At 41.6% G+C, this 16,880-nt stretch overlaps 1 protein-coding gene across 1 annotated transcript in view; it reads right to left on the bottom strand.

Moving 5' to 3' along the window:
* Window positions 1-16,880, bottom strand: part of LOC103810019 (androgen-induced gene 1 protein-like) — a 46,432-nt gene that overhangs the window by 9,292 nt on the left and 20,260 nt on the right. The window contains exon 2 of the mRNA XM_009082900.1: window positions 4,027-4,142. Coding sequence (XP_009081148.1) covers window positions 4,027-4,142 — 116 coding nt within the window. The remainder of the gene's footprint in view (window positions 1-4,026; window positions 4,143-16,880) is intronic.

Raw genomic sequence — 16,880 nt, 5'->3', positions numbered from 1 at the left:
CTCCCAGAATTCCCCACTTACTTGTGTGATTTGTGCTTTCAGGCTGCTGGCCTGTGAGCTGCACATTTCCTTACCCATTTCTCTTTTTACCTATTATTCTAGTCCATCTCTTGTACTTGCCCCCGGGACTTTCCCCCCACCCCACTAACCACGGATTCCTCTGATTGCTACTGAACTTCTGTCCCCAGTGCTCACTTTCAAAAGCATGCATGACCCTCTCTCTACATATGGTCCCTCAGCACACCCTAGCAAAGCCATTCTGTGTCTCTCCTGCTCCACTTGCACCATCAGTCTCAAAAATCCTTTGGTTTCTCAATCCTGCCCTTCTTTCTCAATATGACTGTCAATTCTCAGCAAGCTTCATGCACTAACTGTATACCCTTCTCTTCTGAAGGTCAAGGTTTCTTCTAGCTGTCTGCACCCTTAGCCCTTAGCCAACATCTGCGGCTTCTGATCTTTCCTTCTATGGAGAGCCCCTAGTGGAAATCCTACAGCAAGGCTGATGGAATCAATCTCAATCTCCAAATCCTCAGTGTACATTCCTTTCTTAAATTCGTTCAAGAGGAATTCAGCAAGTTACTGCATCCAAATGTTCTCTCTCAGTAAATACACAGAACTCTCCTAAAGATACTTCAAGAGAAGCTTTATTTTCAAATGGAAATTTAAAGGCTCTTCGAATAGATTTATCAAAGAAGGAAAGAATGAATCAAGTTCAAGCTTGGCACCTGTGGAGGCAGCTCCTAGTGGATTTGAGATAGCAATAAGAGAACACATCAAATGTTTTGCTCCCAAACACGTAGCCCAGCATGACTAGAGTGGTGGAGTCAGGTTCTTAGGGGCTGTTCTTTTGGCATCCTCAAGCACTCAAAAGCAGAGGAAAAAGAAAACCATTTTAAATAAACGCATTTGTCTCCGTTTATTTTAGGGACATATTAGGCTTTGATATTAGTTACCATGAGGTCATTCTTGTTACAGGGAGCAACACATTTCTGGCTCTTCTCTGTTCCTTGACAACCAACTCCATACAGTCATTGGCAGTATTTTCTGGTAGTACTGGCAAGCACTTGGGTTTTCTTAGCACTGTCTAGATTTAACAATTCAATACAAATTGTGACCTTTTCTAGCCACGCTAAATAAAGCCAATAGGCCTTTCCTGTCTTATCCCATGGCCTTAATCCTGAAAGCCCATGTATGGTCTGCAACAGGCAATGCAAGTCTGTGAATGCTCTGCTTGGGCACAGTTCCTTAAGAGTATGGGAAAGATCCATCTCACAGAGAGCTAAATGTGCCTACTCAAATACTCTCTGACTGAAGTGAGAAAATGTAAAAAAAATAGCAAAAACCCCAGAAAAATGTTTTACTCTTCAAGAAAGGATGTTTCTCAGGTAACAAGTCTCTGAATCATGCTCAGGGGATATCAAGTTATGTTCTTCCAGTTTCAGTGATCCTGTTCAGAATTGTTTGTCTGTTTTCTCATTTACCAAATGTATGTAAACCATCTTGCTGTTCCGCCATCTCTTTCATATGTGAAAGATTCAGTCACATATGAAATAAAACAAGCTCTCCTCTACTTGGAGTTGAAAAAAATGCATTCACAGAATCAAACCTAAACAATATCCTCCTGTACACAATACATAAAACATGTAGCATGGTAAGAAGGCTTCAGCTGAGCTGGGAAGAGAGCTCCAAATTCAAGAGCAAAACATAGATTGCATCTTCTTAGCAACTGTCTTCACTTTATACTGATAGTTGCAGTGAAAACACTACTGCTGAGGGAAAAACGACATAGGGAAAAGAACAAATTGTCGAGTGGTAGATTCCTAACTTCTAGTTAAAAAACCATAACCAAGAACTAAGCCCCAGCAGGGGACCCATGGAAAACCATAGGTACAAAGGAAGGAAGTCCCACGAGGCTGTATGTAACTAGGCCATTTGCATGTGTAATCTCATTTTAATGCACTGTGCTAACCTGGCAGGTTCTGCCAACAAGGACAGCAAATATTAATCAAGTAATTCCCAGCCCTCTGAGTAATTAAGGTCTCTACTTCAGTGTGGTCACTTGGCGGCAGGAAGACAATGCACCTCAGCTGTAAAAGATAGGCATGCCCTGAGTGAGACAGATCAAAACCCCCTCACTTTTCATGCTACCTGCTAGACTTTTCCAATCTGTGAATGTGAGGTATCATAATGATTTCATAGAGACAAGATTTCGCTTGCATCCTCAACCAAATCTTGGACAGAGTCTTCAATAGCACCTGCAGGCTGAAGACATGCACACCTCACAGAAGATGGCATGGTGTAGCTTGTATCTGCCTCCACCCTCCCCCAAAGACCTCCTTTCATAAGAGTAGAAGGAGAAATGGGTTTCAAGTGCATAACTTAGCATGATGGCCTTTAGGCTGAATAAGCAACTGTCTCAGGTCATTTATAGAGAGATCACAGCTTGGAAGAAGGTGAATCACTTGAGAGTAGCCCTATCCATTTTGGAAATAATATATGTGTAAGCAAAACTAATAAACAGCAAAAGCAAAGGGAAACGATCATAGGCTGTGACTGGGTATCTGCTTAGTGGTTAATTTCTTAATGCAGAATCTTCCTCTGCTTTGCTTGTACTACAATTTCCTCTTACCTTGTAGATGCAAGATGCAGATATATTGTAGTAGGCAAGACCAGGCCATATGACTGTCAAACTGATGACTGTAACAGATTCTTAAAAGATTTCAAGACACCTCTGGTTTTATTTCACTTACAGAACTGCATTGTTTAAATTTTATATTCTTATTAGACACTACTGCATGTGTTTATTTAGATAATTTTGAGAATACAGGAGTTGCCATAGGAGGTCACATCACAGGTACAGTACCTCTGCCAGCCTGTTTCCAGGCACCATCAGAGGAAGGTCAAGAAATATCACAGTTAGGCATTACTATATATGGCTTAAAGACATAATTACTTTCTCCTGAAGGCATGAGGCTGTCCTTATCTTACAATTACAAGTATTATTCTTTTTTAAGAAGGGTATGTATGTTTATAAAAGCAAACGGCAGAATGTGACTGTTGTCCTGGGACACAACATCCCACTTCAGCTGGATTACTAGCATTTTATGATCACTCAGTGTGTGGATGTGTATGAATAATGATCTTTCTTTCACTGGACTGAAGGGACAAATTGCATAGTTGAAACAGAATGGTAGTACTGCCTTGAGCCCATGTTCCTCTCACATCAGTTTTATCTCACTTGATAGGTGGAAATTTTGGAAAATAACTTCTCAGTTGAGAGAAGGGTATTGTGAGGTGAGAAGAAAGAGAATATGAGAAGTAAATAGGGGGTCATGAAATGTTTGCAGAAAGGATAAAGGACAGATGGTATCAAAGGAGAAGCGTAAATAAAACAAAGGCTTAGTGAAAGCTAAAATGCTAGAATGACAAGTATATTAACTCCGTCATGCAAGTCAGGTGCTTGATTAGAAACTGCCCAAAGACTTGATTTAATGCTGTATAAGAAAGATTATTTCTGTTTTAGTTTAGTTTTTCACAAACATTTGCATTTCTTAAAATAAACTTCAGAGTGTTTGGATTACTGACTTATTCTGTAATCAATTTTACAGAAAGAATTTATGATCTAGTAAAGAATAAAGACAGTGTTCTATCTTTTCTGTTGCTGCTTAAATACTGATGCAGGAAATCATTTGCCTCTTCTCAATTTTATTTGATAGAACAAAAACCCTAAGCAATAAAACTAAGGTCCAAGAAAAACATTTAGCTTGAAAAAATGTTGAAAAATGTACCCTTGGAAAGACCACTGCTTACATGGGATTGTTCAACAAATTCCTGTTGTGTGAGGTTTGGCATATACTTTCTAAAAATATAAGCATCTGGGGAAACCAGACAAAGCCCAGGTCTTGGACCAAACGAGGCATGCAGCGTGAATCTGCTAGCGATTATATCCATAATGAAATATGTGCCCAAATTTAGCAGTACAAAACCCCCAATACAATGTGAAAACACAGCATGTACAGCCCTTACCATAAAATATAGCCAACAGCGAAGGTGCACACTGCAGCCAGTCCACAGCTCCTGCTGGGATACTGATGATGTGTTGTTCTCATCTCGATTAATACAAAGGGCAAAACTGTTGTATGCTGGAAAAAAACAAAACAATGGGGGAAAACCTGGTGATACAAATGGTTCTCACTGTATTTCCATTTTAATTCTACAATAAGAAATGTAATCGCAGAAACCTGGACAGTTCTTGATGGTTAGAAAGACATGGTAAAATGAGTCTATAAAGTTGATCAATAACCCAAACAATGTCATCGCTGTAATGTTCAATTGTTTGAGAGAGCAGAGAAAAAACTTAGTGACCAGAATGTGCTATGCCTTTTGTCCAGGAATCCAAGGCAGATACTCAGTGAATAAAAAGGGCATGTGGCATGAGGTGACATGGGTCTCAGTCCTGGTCTGGCCTTGCAGTTGCTCTGTGATCTTTGCCATGACACTTTGGTTATTTTGACCATTCAAGTCAGGAGGCAATGCATCTGATTTTCAGAGACTAAGTACAAACAATGTCAAATGAATGAATATAAATTGAGGTATTTAATGCTTCTGAGAATTAGGTTTAAATGTATCTCAATCTGGGGACTTGAAAACGGGACATATTTTCAAATGATAGCCTCAGTACCTCTGTTCTTCCATCTGCAAGACAGGAGCAATTATCTTCAGAAAGGTGTTGTGAATCTTAATTTGTTGTTGTTGTGCAAAATAGTTTTAAATTCCCAAATGAAACATATGAAAGCCAAAGCTGTAAAAACCATTTTCAGCCACTTGTCTTTATTTAGCTGTGAAACTCCTTATTTTGTCATTTCCCCATATACATTTCCTGCACTGCCCCTTCTGAGAAGGCCTGTTCATCCAATTAATGTCAGCAGCATGATAAACTGCATCCAGCCTGCCCCCAACACTCCATGTCTACATTTCACAGTGCTGGCAGGCATGAAAATATACATAAGCAAAGAACAAATATGCCAGGAAATAACCCTCATCATTTCTGAATATATAGCTCACCTAGGATCAGCACTACTGGTGACTTCAGAAACATACCCTGCCTTGCCACCCTGGGGCCATGTTACTGCTGGTGTCTAAAGGGAATTACTTTGCTTGAGAGCTCAGCTCTGGGGCTTGGTATGACTGTGACTGTGAACTCTCCTGCCCAGTCCACAGGAAGGTCTGCAGATGTAAGGCTTGCAAGGGCAGACTAAGTCCTAAACCAGGTTCAATCATTCCCCAAGTACTTGATTACCAAGTGGAAAGTAAAGTTACGGTGTACATTGGCCATGTTCTGCCATCAGATGCCGACATGTAGTTCTGGGGGAAGCTGGGGAGCTTGTAATAATTACAACGTAAATCTACACTGACTTTGACCAACATGAAGACAGGACAGGCATAATGTAGAAATATCCTTGTATGGGTAACAGGTTCAAATGAGAGGAAAGAGAATGGGGTCTGAGCCTTTAACAACTGCAGAGAAGAGTTGTTTGAATGAGAAATGATAAGATAATGGAAATGCTCTCGCTGAGAGATGTAACATAATTTGAATTGGATTACTGCTCTGATTTTCAAGGCATAAGTAATTAATGACTAGCATTTGGAGAATGTCAGGTGGATAATATGGCAGCTAGGGAAGCTTTCAATTTCTCCATATTTTAACAACTTGTTCCACCCCTATCCCTTTAAATAGTAAAAATCAGCATCAAGGGAATGGAAATATATTTTACATGTGGTCTGCTATAAAGGTGCCCACTATTAGATCAGAGGTCTATAAGCTGCAGAGAACCTTCAGAGTCCATTAACATGAACTGACAGCAAAACAAGCCCTGGAGATTCACCTGTACACCTTGTGCCTGAATGGAAAAGGTCTCTAGGCAGAGATCAGTACCTCACGCTGCACAGCCACAAAGCTGGGCAGCTGGAGGCTGTGTAAATGTCTCCTGCCTTGCCTCCATAACTTCTTCAGGGGAAAAAAACAGAAGACAACAAAGACTGTTAGTTCCAAACACCACCCTTGATATTTTTGTATGATTTATTCCTGTGATCCAGTCACTTAGATTTAACCCTTCACTATATGGATGGTGGTTACAGAGCTCGTGAGCTCCGTTTCTCAATGGAAATGTTTACCACTTCAGATACACCTTGTCGATGAGTTCTTCAACTCAACAGCTTGCCAATTAAGAAGTAGTTAAAATAATTTCAGCAATCAACCCTTAATCTAGAATACTTTTCTCCTTTCCCTCCTCTCAATTTCTGTGGTTATATAAGAAAATAAGTTATTATTTTCCTACATTCTCACTTCTGCTCTTTTCTAAAGGTAAGGGGCAGGGGGAAAAACGATAATGAGCTGTATCACTAAAGTTTGTGTACAAAATCCTGTTAAAAGTACAGTGCAATTAAAAGTGTAAGGAGAACATCAGACGTGCATCTTTAATCTCAGTCTCTTAGAAGCAATGTTGATGCTATGTGCAAACACTGCAGTTTTACAAATCCAGAGTATGAATTTAGGTTTCAAATGTTTGAGTGAAAGTGCCACTCTAAAAAGCTGTTCAGATCCTTTACCAAACTACAACCAAGATAAAATTTCCCTTCTCTACATTTCATTCCCTCCAAAAATATGATTTAAAGAACATTAAATTTTGTAGGCAGGGATACCTTCTGTCCAACAGTGCCAATTAAAACTCTACACTGAAGCACAGTGAAGATGAGCAGGGTTCAAATGTGCCTGCAGTGGGATCCATCAGGGCTGGAAAGCTGCAGGAGGCCTACAATTTCATATCCTTTTATGTTTTTGCCACCTGATTTCTGAATAAACTTGGGCCAATGGGAATCTGAGGCCTAGAGAAAAAATAACATTGATACTTCCCTGATCTGCCTGGCTGGTATCTCTGGGACTGATCCCTTTTACTTACTGGCAGGATGGAGGACAGAACAATGTTTCCCACCTTGTTTGTCAAAGTATCTCCAGGGACTTAGTTCAGAGAAGACTTAAAAAATGAGAAGGTTGAAATAACAAAGAGGTTTAAATGGTAAGGATGATTAGCTGCTTTGACAGTTTTCCAGAAGTTGCTATTTTGAACCATTAAAAGTTTTTAAGAAAAGGACAAATTTATAATTAGAGTATAATGACTAGTACAATATTATAATAGTAGTAAACTATGCTAGCACTAGTAATCAATGCTATATTGATAAGACACTTTTCTTATGGACTAAGTCTTTACAAACAAAGCTGCATTTTTTATCTCGACATCTTATTCTACTCCCACTGAGACCAACTGCTCCTGTGAGGCAGCTTTGCCTGTATGACTGTGTTGACACTAGGGATTTGTGCTGAACAATGCTGTGGCCACATCAGGAAGCACCATCTCCATTGTCTGGGAAGGCAATATTCGTTGCAGATGTTCCCTGTGGAGACTGCAGGCTTGGTGTAGCCCCCAGCCCCGCCCGGGCAGCAGTGACTGAGCCAGTGAACACTATAAATAGCAGGAGCTCCTAGATTGAGCTTTTACAGGGCTCAGTAACTGTATCTACTTGCATGAAAACGTATCCAGTCAGCTTCTCCTGCTGGGACTGCAGTGCTACCTGCCAAGGTGCCCTCCTAGCCACAAGTTCTTTTTAACTCTGGAGTGCCAAGACAATGATCCCTTCTCTGAAGGATCCAGCTGCCAAGACCACCTTGTGAGCTGAAGTGTGACCATTAGTCCCCATTACCTGGCCACAGCATTGCCCTGCTCAGACCCCATTACTGCCTGCCCCTGCTGCTGGAAAGGCAGCTTTGACAGGTCTTTTTGCTAGGAAGTGCTGGTCTCTGCAGAGCAGCAAGCTGAAATTTCCTCCTGGTTCTGTGTTCATCACATGGCACTGCCTCCCAAGGACCCATCACCTGCAAGTGGTGAAGAAATCTGGTTTGCCAAATCTTCAACTGCCGGAAACGATGCATAAAACCAGAGAAAACCCTGCACAATGCACAGAGCCGAGGTGGAATGTGAAGGAAAGTTATCATACGGGGAATCTGATCCACAAAACACTCCAGAGACTGACTCCAAGGAAGCAACCTCTGAGTGAAGCTGAATTAGCATACACTGTAAAAGCCACCTTGAGACCCTACAGGTGGATTAATTCCCAGAGCCAATGTCACTTCTTTCTGAGAGAAACTCTGCTCATTAATAACTTTTAAAGAGATATTACTAAAATATGTGCCACCTCCAACATGGGATATATATATATGCACCTAATGACATCTGAGACCTGAAAATCACATTAAAAATATGCAGCACATCTGTAGTGCTGGCTTGGGAAGTTGAGCTTTGATGGAGGACTGTGCTTCCCCATTTTAGGTAGGTTTGGCGACCGATAGTTGGAAAAAAAGATTTTATGCAAATTAGGTACATTAACAATGAGTTCTGTAATAGTCTTTAGGCAAATTAAGTGCTCATTCTTGAAAGCCTGATTATATATATTATCTTCCAACCAGTAAGTGCTGCTTTTTTTAACACTGGCTTCATCAGTACCTTGCTTGGCCTTTTCTTCCTCACTTAATTGTGCTTTAAATGGAATGCTGAAGTTTTTCAAAGGGTGCTAAATTGACAGCTTTATGTATTGGTATCTTCTGTTCTTAGCACAAACATGGTAGCACTGTCTTCCCAAGTCACTCTCCTGATCTGCAGTGACTGTCCAGAACTACCCTTATGACAAGGAGTTCAGTCTCTAAAGGCATCTCAGATGCCCAGTCAGCATGCAAAAGTTCTGCAGGGAGGGTTAAACTGTTCAGGGATCACATCAATCACGATTACAATTAATTTCAAACAACAGCAGACTGTGACTTGCTACTCAATTTGATCAGAATAAAAACTACATGGCATAGGACATTTTAGTTCAATGGAAATACTGAGGACCTCTGAGGCCTTCACCATGACAGTTAGCCTATTTCTTAAGAGTCAGTGCAAGCCAGTGACAAGAAAGGAGGCCTTGCAGTTTTGATGTCCACCAACATTTTAACTGAGGGATGGGAGCTTCCTAAGAGTGCTGGTTTACCCTGCAACAAGGAGGCTGCAGATAGGTCTTCACCCACCAAATCTGTGCAGCCTGGGACCTGGAGGGCTACATCTGCCACCCAACGCTGCGTCCATGTCAAAGCCTCTGTCCTGGAAAGGGCAGCTGCTTCAACATCTGCTGGGGAAACTGCCCTGCAGCACACTGCCACTGTGGCTGAGACTTACGCTGGTACAAATTTGATGGAGACCCCCTTGTTTGTACCCAACTGTGCAAACTGCTGAGTCTGCTGGCTGCCTCTGCTTTCTGTCTTTAAATTTCTCTATAAAATCTAGTTTCCATCAGTAAGATGTTACCCTTCCCCTTTTTCTTATGAACTCACAACAAGATTATGTGTTGTTAAACAGCTGTTCCATGTCAGAATGAGTGAAACAGTCTGTCTGCATCTCCTTCTTCCCTCTCCGGGGTTTGTGCAACACCTTGAGGTAACAGGCTTTACAGAAATGACCAGCAAACTCACCTATGCCCATCCCTCTAAATTTAAAACCACTACTGGTGTGTTCACCTCAGAAACCAATACTAATAGGCCTAAAAATCCCTACAGCCATAGTCAGTGCCATTTGCAGAGTAAGAGCAAGAGCAGTAATAAAGCTTCACTTTCCACATGTAACATGGAGAACCAGAACAGAAACTAGTAAAATAGGACATGATTATGATTTACTCCTTGAGAATCTTCTGAGAAAGGAACAGCTGGCAAGAGTATTTATGTGTCATCTGAAGGATGATATCTTCTACCAAGGCAGCCTAATCCATAAAGGGAGCAGCAGGATATCAGAGCTGGGTGCATAATAAATTGGAATCCTTGAGTGAGTCTGAGCCCTTACGAGACTGGTAGCACTTTTCCTCTTACAAATGAGAAATTATGACTATTAAATGAGACACACTGATGCACAGGATGCACTCCAAGGCAGCCACAGACAGCTTGCTAATTGTTATGGTAGGTTGGAGGGAGGAAGAAGTATTGTATGATCTAAACAAAGACCAATACCCTACAACACCACAAAACACACAAGAGCCAAAGATGACCATTTTCAATCAATATAAAAGTGTAGAGTCCTTTGAAAAGAAAATTAACACTTCCTCTTTAATGTTACCCCCTTTTCCTCTTTTCTGTAGATATACACAGTGGACATGGCATTACTGACTTAACAGGATTTGTATCACTTTCTCCACGCATACCTGATGTTGACAGCTTTGTTCTCGTTGTTTCTGACACACACAGTATATATTATATACTGAAATAGCAGTGTCAATCTGATCTCAACCCTATGACTGTACTAGTGTCAGGGAGGTTATATATAGGTGTTTATCTATAGAATTTCCACAGTACCAACCACTGAAGCACTTCAGCACCTCAGAAGCGTTACTAAACATACCCTCACAGCAGACCTGATCTTTAGGTGCAGGATATCCTATCCTTATTTTGAAGGAGGGCAAGATGGAGATGGCATGCCTCACTCAAGGTCACATAGGGTAGCTATGGAGGAATGGAGAACCACATCATATTCCTCAGTTCAATTCCTGGGTGTCAGCCTAAGATAAGCAAGCATGTATAGAGAAATAACAAAAAATTGGTATGAAAGCCAATCTCCTCCTTCAAGTTTACAGCTCTGAGACATCTTGGCCCTTTCAGCATCTATCAGTTGTTACCTTGATTGACCCTGTGTCCTGATTCCCCTCTGCTTTTGGAGTCTTCTTCAACTGCCTCCCTCTGAGCTGTCTCTCTCTCTTCCAGCTCAGCTCCTGCTGCTCCAAGCTGCTTCCTTGCACCTCCCATCCTACCAGCCCAAACGACCCTGCTGTACCCTCCTGGCCCTGATTCAGCAGTGCCCAGGGTGATGCATGCTCACTTCTGTCTTGGTCTCTTTCAGTCACCACAGGTCCTCCCTTCACATCCATCAGTATGTTTGGCAGGCACAGATAGTATTTTAACCTGACACACAAAATCTTGGTCACTTGGACTTGAAACAACATGATGGTAGGGACCAGACACAGTGCATATGGTATAGCAAAACTGTGTGAAACCAGTGCCATATTGCCAAATGGAACAGCATTGCTACATATTTAATTTTCTTTAACTTTGTATAATTCAATATAACTACTTTCAATGCTTGTAATGTATGCAGATATCATTAAACACACGCCAAGTGCAATGTCATGAAAGTCACGTCTCTCCTTGTGCTGGGACCCCTTAGCTAAGGCTTTCTGTTCACTCTGTGCCACGCTCAAACTCCTGCTCAACTCTTAGGAGACTGAAAATACAAGACAATTAACAAAACCAGGTTCTGTGCACTTGAGCACAGCTGAGCAAACCCTGCAAACCCTAATTTACTTTCAACCTCAAGTCCATACTTTTGCTCTGAAATCCTCAGGAAAAAAACACACAATTAACTATGTGGAACATATACACACATACATCCTGGGCAAGGAGTACTAATTAATCATGGTATTATGCAAAGTAATTTTTCTATATATTTTCTTCAGTTTATTTGCCAGTTAAACTACCTGCCCTAGAATTTCTCAAGGTACTATTTGCAAAAAAGTTTATCTAGGCAAAGAAATATATTATTGTCTCTTACAATTATCCTTAAAATCAATGTTTATACACACATAGACACACACTTTTACATGTATTACCAAGATTTAATTTGTGTGAATGAATATTTGACTGTTTGTACAGGTCGTGCTGAAAAAATGCTTGTGAAGTCATTGACCCTCATGTATTCCTAGGACAAAACTCACTAAAGAGAGCTTGAAGATGTATTTTAGCAATGGTTTAAAATGAGATTACTCATATGGAAACAGTATTCCTCTTCTTGAAGAGCTAAATCTTTCCATATCATGAGTCTAAGGCCTCAAAAGGAAAAAATAATTTGTATCAATATGTTTTCTACATCTCTTTAACTGACTTGAAAAGTTTATCTGTACATAAAATGTGTCATATTAAATTCTAATACCTGGCAATCTCCCAGGGCTAGTACTAAGGCTTTCACAGAAGGATATTTTTGGCTTCATGATAGCCAAAGTATCCTCTTTCTAACCTGAAAACATTGGACTCTGAATCTGTCACTGGTCCAGGAGTAAATATTGCATGTCCTGGGCTTTGGGCCAGTATAATTTGGGAGAAGAAATTCCACATTTGGGAAAATCAAGAAATCATTATTTGGCAGTTTCTTTTTCAAGTGGTAGCTCTTTGATGCTATTTGGAAATTTAAAATCTTGGAAGTGGTTACTGAGGAGCTGAATTTACTGGGTGTTGTGCAGGTGAGGTAGCCAAAGGTCAAACTTTGGTCTATGACATGGTGACTGCAACTACCTGCAAAATGGTTCAAATAATTTATCTCACAGACATTGTCATTATCTTTAATTATTTCTTTAGATTGTACATGCAAACTCCTTTAGTAAGTAACTCCAGAGGACGTAACCTCCTAAGTTTTTTTGTTCTCCTATTACAGAAAGCAGCAGCAGACTAACATGAGCATAGTCTCATTACTGCACCCAATGAACTGTCTGTCTGTCCAGTTTTGCTGGGCATGCCTTGCCCTGCATCTTCTAAATCCGCTGTGAGGCAGAGGAGGATGAGGGAAGAGTTTCTCAGGCAACAGTGCACTTGGCCACAGCTCTGCATTAGCATCAGCTCTGCATTCCTCCAGCCTGTGCAGTGGCACAGGGCTATGCTGTGAGGCAGCAGCTGGACACGAGCGGCTACTGCCGAGTGACCCAGTGGCTGGTGATGAGCTGTGGCCAGGCACTGAAGCAGCTCTGAGCTCAGCACTTGGCTTTGCTCACAGCACTTGCTGCAGGAAAAAACCACTGCTGGTCCTGCACTCTGTGCTCAGGATGCAGAAGGCAGGCCAAGGGTGGGTCTAGAGGCATCACAATATTACCAAGACCAGGAGTGATTAAGGTACTAGCATGTGCTGGGGTGCAGGAGGCAGAGGGTATGTGGTGGGGACATAGGGAACGCAGGAGGCATGGGCTGGTGTCCTGCATTTGTTGAAAGCAAGACGGGATAGCAGGTAGGGTTGGAAAACTTATTGAGGGAGAAAATGAGTTTTTGCAGGAAGGCAGGGGAAGAAAGACAGAGATGCAGCCCTGCTTGTGGGTTTTCTAGAACTGCTTCTCCCCTGCAAAGAAGGTGTGTAAGCAAACAACCCTGGGGAACATCCTGAACTAAGGTCTTCTCTACATCCCCTACTTGTTTTGCCCACTGCATGACATATTTTATTTAGGAGAATCATTTTGCTTCAAATGCAATTAGTTCTAAATGCCGTTGTTCATCTTAAAACAATTGTTATTTTGATAACTTTACTTTGATAAGTAAAAGCCTACACACCACAGTAAAGACAGCAATGTCGAGCACAAAGACATTACAAAATCTATAACCTGACCCTTTAAAACCTGACTTGACCCATCAGATTTGACTTATGAGACTAGTAACAATAGTGCTTCATGCAAAAAGCATTAGGTTAATGCTGGATCAGGCAAAGTTAACAAACACACTCTGGCATAATTAATCAAGAATATTTCAAAAACAGATCACCTCCAAGAGGTTATTGATTTCCTGTCATGACACGTTTTCCTCATGAGGTGCTACAATGTTATGTATCTGAGATGTGCTGGCGTGTATTTTTCAGTGACTAAGCCTTGATCTATCTTCCTGGATTCCTGCCACTGGTGCACTGACATCTGCAACTACTCACATTTGACAGTCTCATGCATGAGCTATGTGGCTTCCAACTTGGATGGGATTAGTATAGGCGACTTTCTGAATACTTCGAATATAATTGAAAGCAGATAAATACAAGGGTCTCAAGAGGGTGGCATGCTTTTTACAAATGGAATCACATTAAATCACATGTATACATGCTTGGACTGAGAAAGATCTCAGTGTTAACCAATATAGTATGCAAGAAAGTGTTTGTCCTTGTTCCTAAATATGTATGAATCCCTGATAACATCACTTCTTTTTAAAATCCAAATACATTGCATGGCCAAAGCATGGTTTAGACAAGCATGAAAAGGTACACATTTGGGGAGAAGGGCGAGGAAAGAGGAATGTATTCAAGGTTGACAGGTGTTCTGCCTTTCATCCAGTCATGGATCATGTCACCTATGCCACTAACGCATTCATGTCTTCTGTGAATCAACTCTGCCAAGTAATGAGAGCTGAAGACAATACATCATGTAACTAAAGACTATACTGTTTGAGTGTCAAATATTAGTAAATAACAAGTGATGGCTTTAGAGCAAAATTCAACCACATTCTTTACGTATGCATTTCTATTTATCTGTTTTTTTCTCAGAAAATGTGGACTTGATACTGTAATCTGCAAATGCGTTTCTGTATATACTTACTGAATATTGTAAAATAGAAGAAGCAAATAAAACTGACATTAACATTGCTGTAAAGAGTTTATATTTTACATTTCATTACTTCTGTAAACTCTAAACTCTGAACTCTGTTAAAGCAAGTAATCTTGCTTTAACACAGATAATGCAGAGCCTGATAAGAAAAAGAATCACTTTTAATGGCAAATGGCCTACTCTTTCTTGGTGTCTAATACCTGCTTGACGGTTACAGTGATGGGCAATATATAAGCATCACCAGAGGACACTGATACTGAATGTATGTGATATCAAAGGGCTCCAAGACAATGAAGTTGCAGTGGAGCTGTGATACTCATAGCATTAAAGCTATGGGCTTCTCTGGGTTCTCCTGCAGAGTCTGGCTTGATTTATCTGTTCAATTATCATTGATATGCCTGTCTCTGCTTCCCTCACTTAGAGCTTTGTCCCCAGCCAGGCTGACCCCACTGAGTTGTCAGTGACCTGCATGGTTTTTCTATTCTAAATGTGAAAAGGAAGGAGAACTAGAGATGGGATGTTTTCCTTCTTAGCACATGGTAGCACCTTCCCTAGCAAGGAACGGAGAACAACAGCTGTTAGCATGTGTAAGGTCAGTGGCTCCTAGGAGAGCAGTATGTACATGGAAGGTTTGCAACGCGGTAAGTGGACTCATGTCTCATACTCTGGAGAACCCTGGAGGAAGGAGGGCTTCTTACTCTGCCTGGTGTTGCAGCTCCTGTTATGGAATAAAGTGCTCAAGAACTTCTGCTTCAGTCTCCTAGATGAGGTCCAAAGTAGTTAAAGTGAAGTATAACTTGGTTTCCTTCCCAAGGCCCTGCGAAATGTGATCTGAGAAATTAATTACTTTGGTGATAATTGCAGCATCATAATGCATTTTTCCGGTACTAAAAATTTTATCTGTATTTCCCTATTGCCACAGGGATTCCAGACAGAACTTCTTTGTAGCACCTGCTCACAAAGCTGTACAATCAGTCATCTGTGAAAGTTTTGCCATGTATGCTCCAGCTGGTCTGAGCTCTTCTGTGCTGTGGGATGGATGCCAGTATTGGGACTGAGATCACCCACGTGGTGATCTCAGTGCAAGTGGTTCATGACACTTTGTCTTTAAACACAAGAAACACCTTTTTTTTTTAACTGTTAAGGTGATCAAACACTGAAAGTGGTTGCCCAAAGAGGTTGTCTCCATCCTTGGTGATATTCAAAACATGACTGCACACTATCCTAGGCCACTGGCTCCAGCTCACTGCTTGAGCAGGGGAGGTTGGACAAGACAATCTCCATGGGTCCCCAGGTCCCTGCCAGGAGCTTGCTCCAGCACAGGCTTCCCACGGGGTCACAGCCTCCTTTGGGAATCCACCTATTCCAGTGTGGGTCTCCTCCACAGCCTGCAGGTGGATCTCTGCACCCTGTTAACCTCCATGGGCTGCAGGATAGCAGCTGCTTCACCATGGTCATCACTGCAGGCTGCAGGAGACCCTCAGCTCCAGTGCCTTGAGTACCTCCTACCCCTACTTCTCCACTGACCTTGGTGTCTGCACAGCTGTTCCTCTCACATATTCTCACTCCTCTCTTCTCTGGTCACAATTCTGCGCAATTACTTTCTTTCTTGCTCAAATATGTTATCCCAGAGGTGTTACTACCACCACTGACTGGCTCAGCCTTGCTGCAGTGGTCGGTCTGTTCTGGAGCCGCTGGCATTGGCTCTGCCAGACATGGGGAAGCTTCTAGCAGCTTCTCACAGACGGCACCCCTGTAGCTCTGCCAGTGTCAAAACCCAGCCACGCAAAACCACTACAGTTCTCTAGAGCAAGAGCAGAAAAGGAGAGCTGAAGCAACCTGACCTGCAGTATTTCCACCCTGTGCTCTTCCAAAGTCTCTCTTATTCAGACTTGCAGAATATTTTCTAAACTGACCTGTAACATACTAGGTTCTAAGGAACAGAGAGATGACAGAAAGGCCTCGGTTCTACATGTTTTTCTCATTTTTAATGATCACATTGTGTGTGAATGTGTGTTTGAAGCAGAAGATTATGGAAATGCCTTTGAGGTGGGAACGGACTAGCCAGTCACTGGATGTATTTCATAATGTTCGCTGTAACATTGTTCTGTTGCAACTAAAATACTCAGAGTGACTACAAGGGCAAGAATTTCAGAGTAAGCCCTTACAAACAAGGAAGATCACTACAAATGTGCCATTGCAGAAGTATAACAGTGATTCCAAGCTGCCTGAGACTATTTGATTTACCGTATAGAGGAGAATGGCTTTTGTTGGGAATGGGAAAATGCACATTTAACTAAGAGCACTCGAACTCCATAGCAGTACTATTTTCCTCTGAGAGGAAGCACTAAGGATAAGCCCACTGCTAAGAGAACGACCAAAGAACCACCTCCAGTGCACTGGGCTGCAGTGAA

Source organism: Acanthisitta chloris, unplaced genomic scaffold (genome assembly GCF_000695815.1).
Source record: "Acanthisitta chloris isolate BGI_N310 unplaced genomic scaffold, ASM69581v1 scaffold7659, whole genome shotgun sequence".
Lineage (NCBI taxonomy): Eukaryota > Metazoa > Chordata > Aves > Passeriformes > Acanthisittidae > Acanthisitta > Acanthisitta chloris.
Note: the sequence above shows the minus strand (reverse complement) of the source record. Positions and strands in the feature narration are given on the sequence as shown.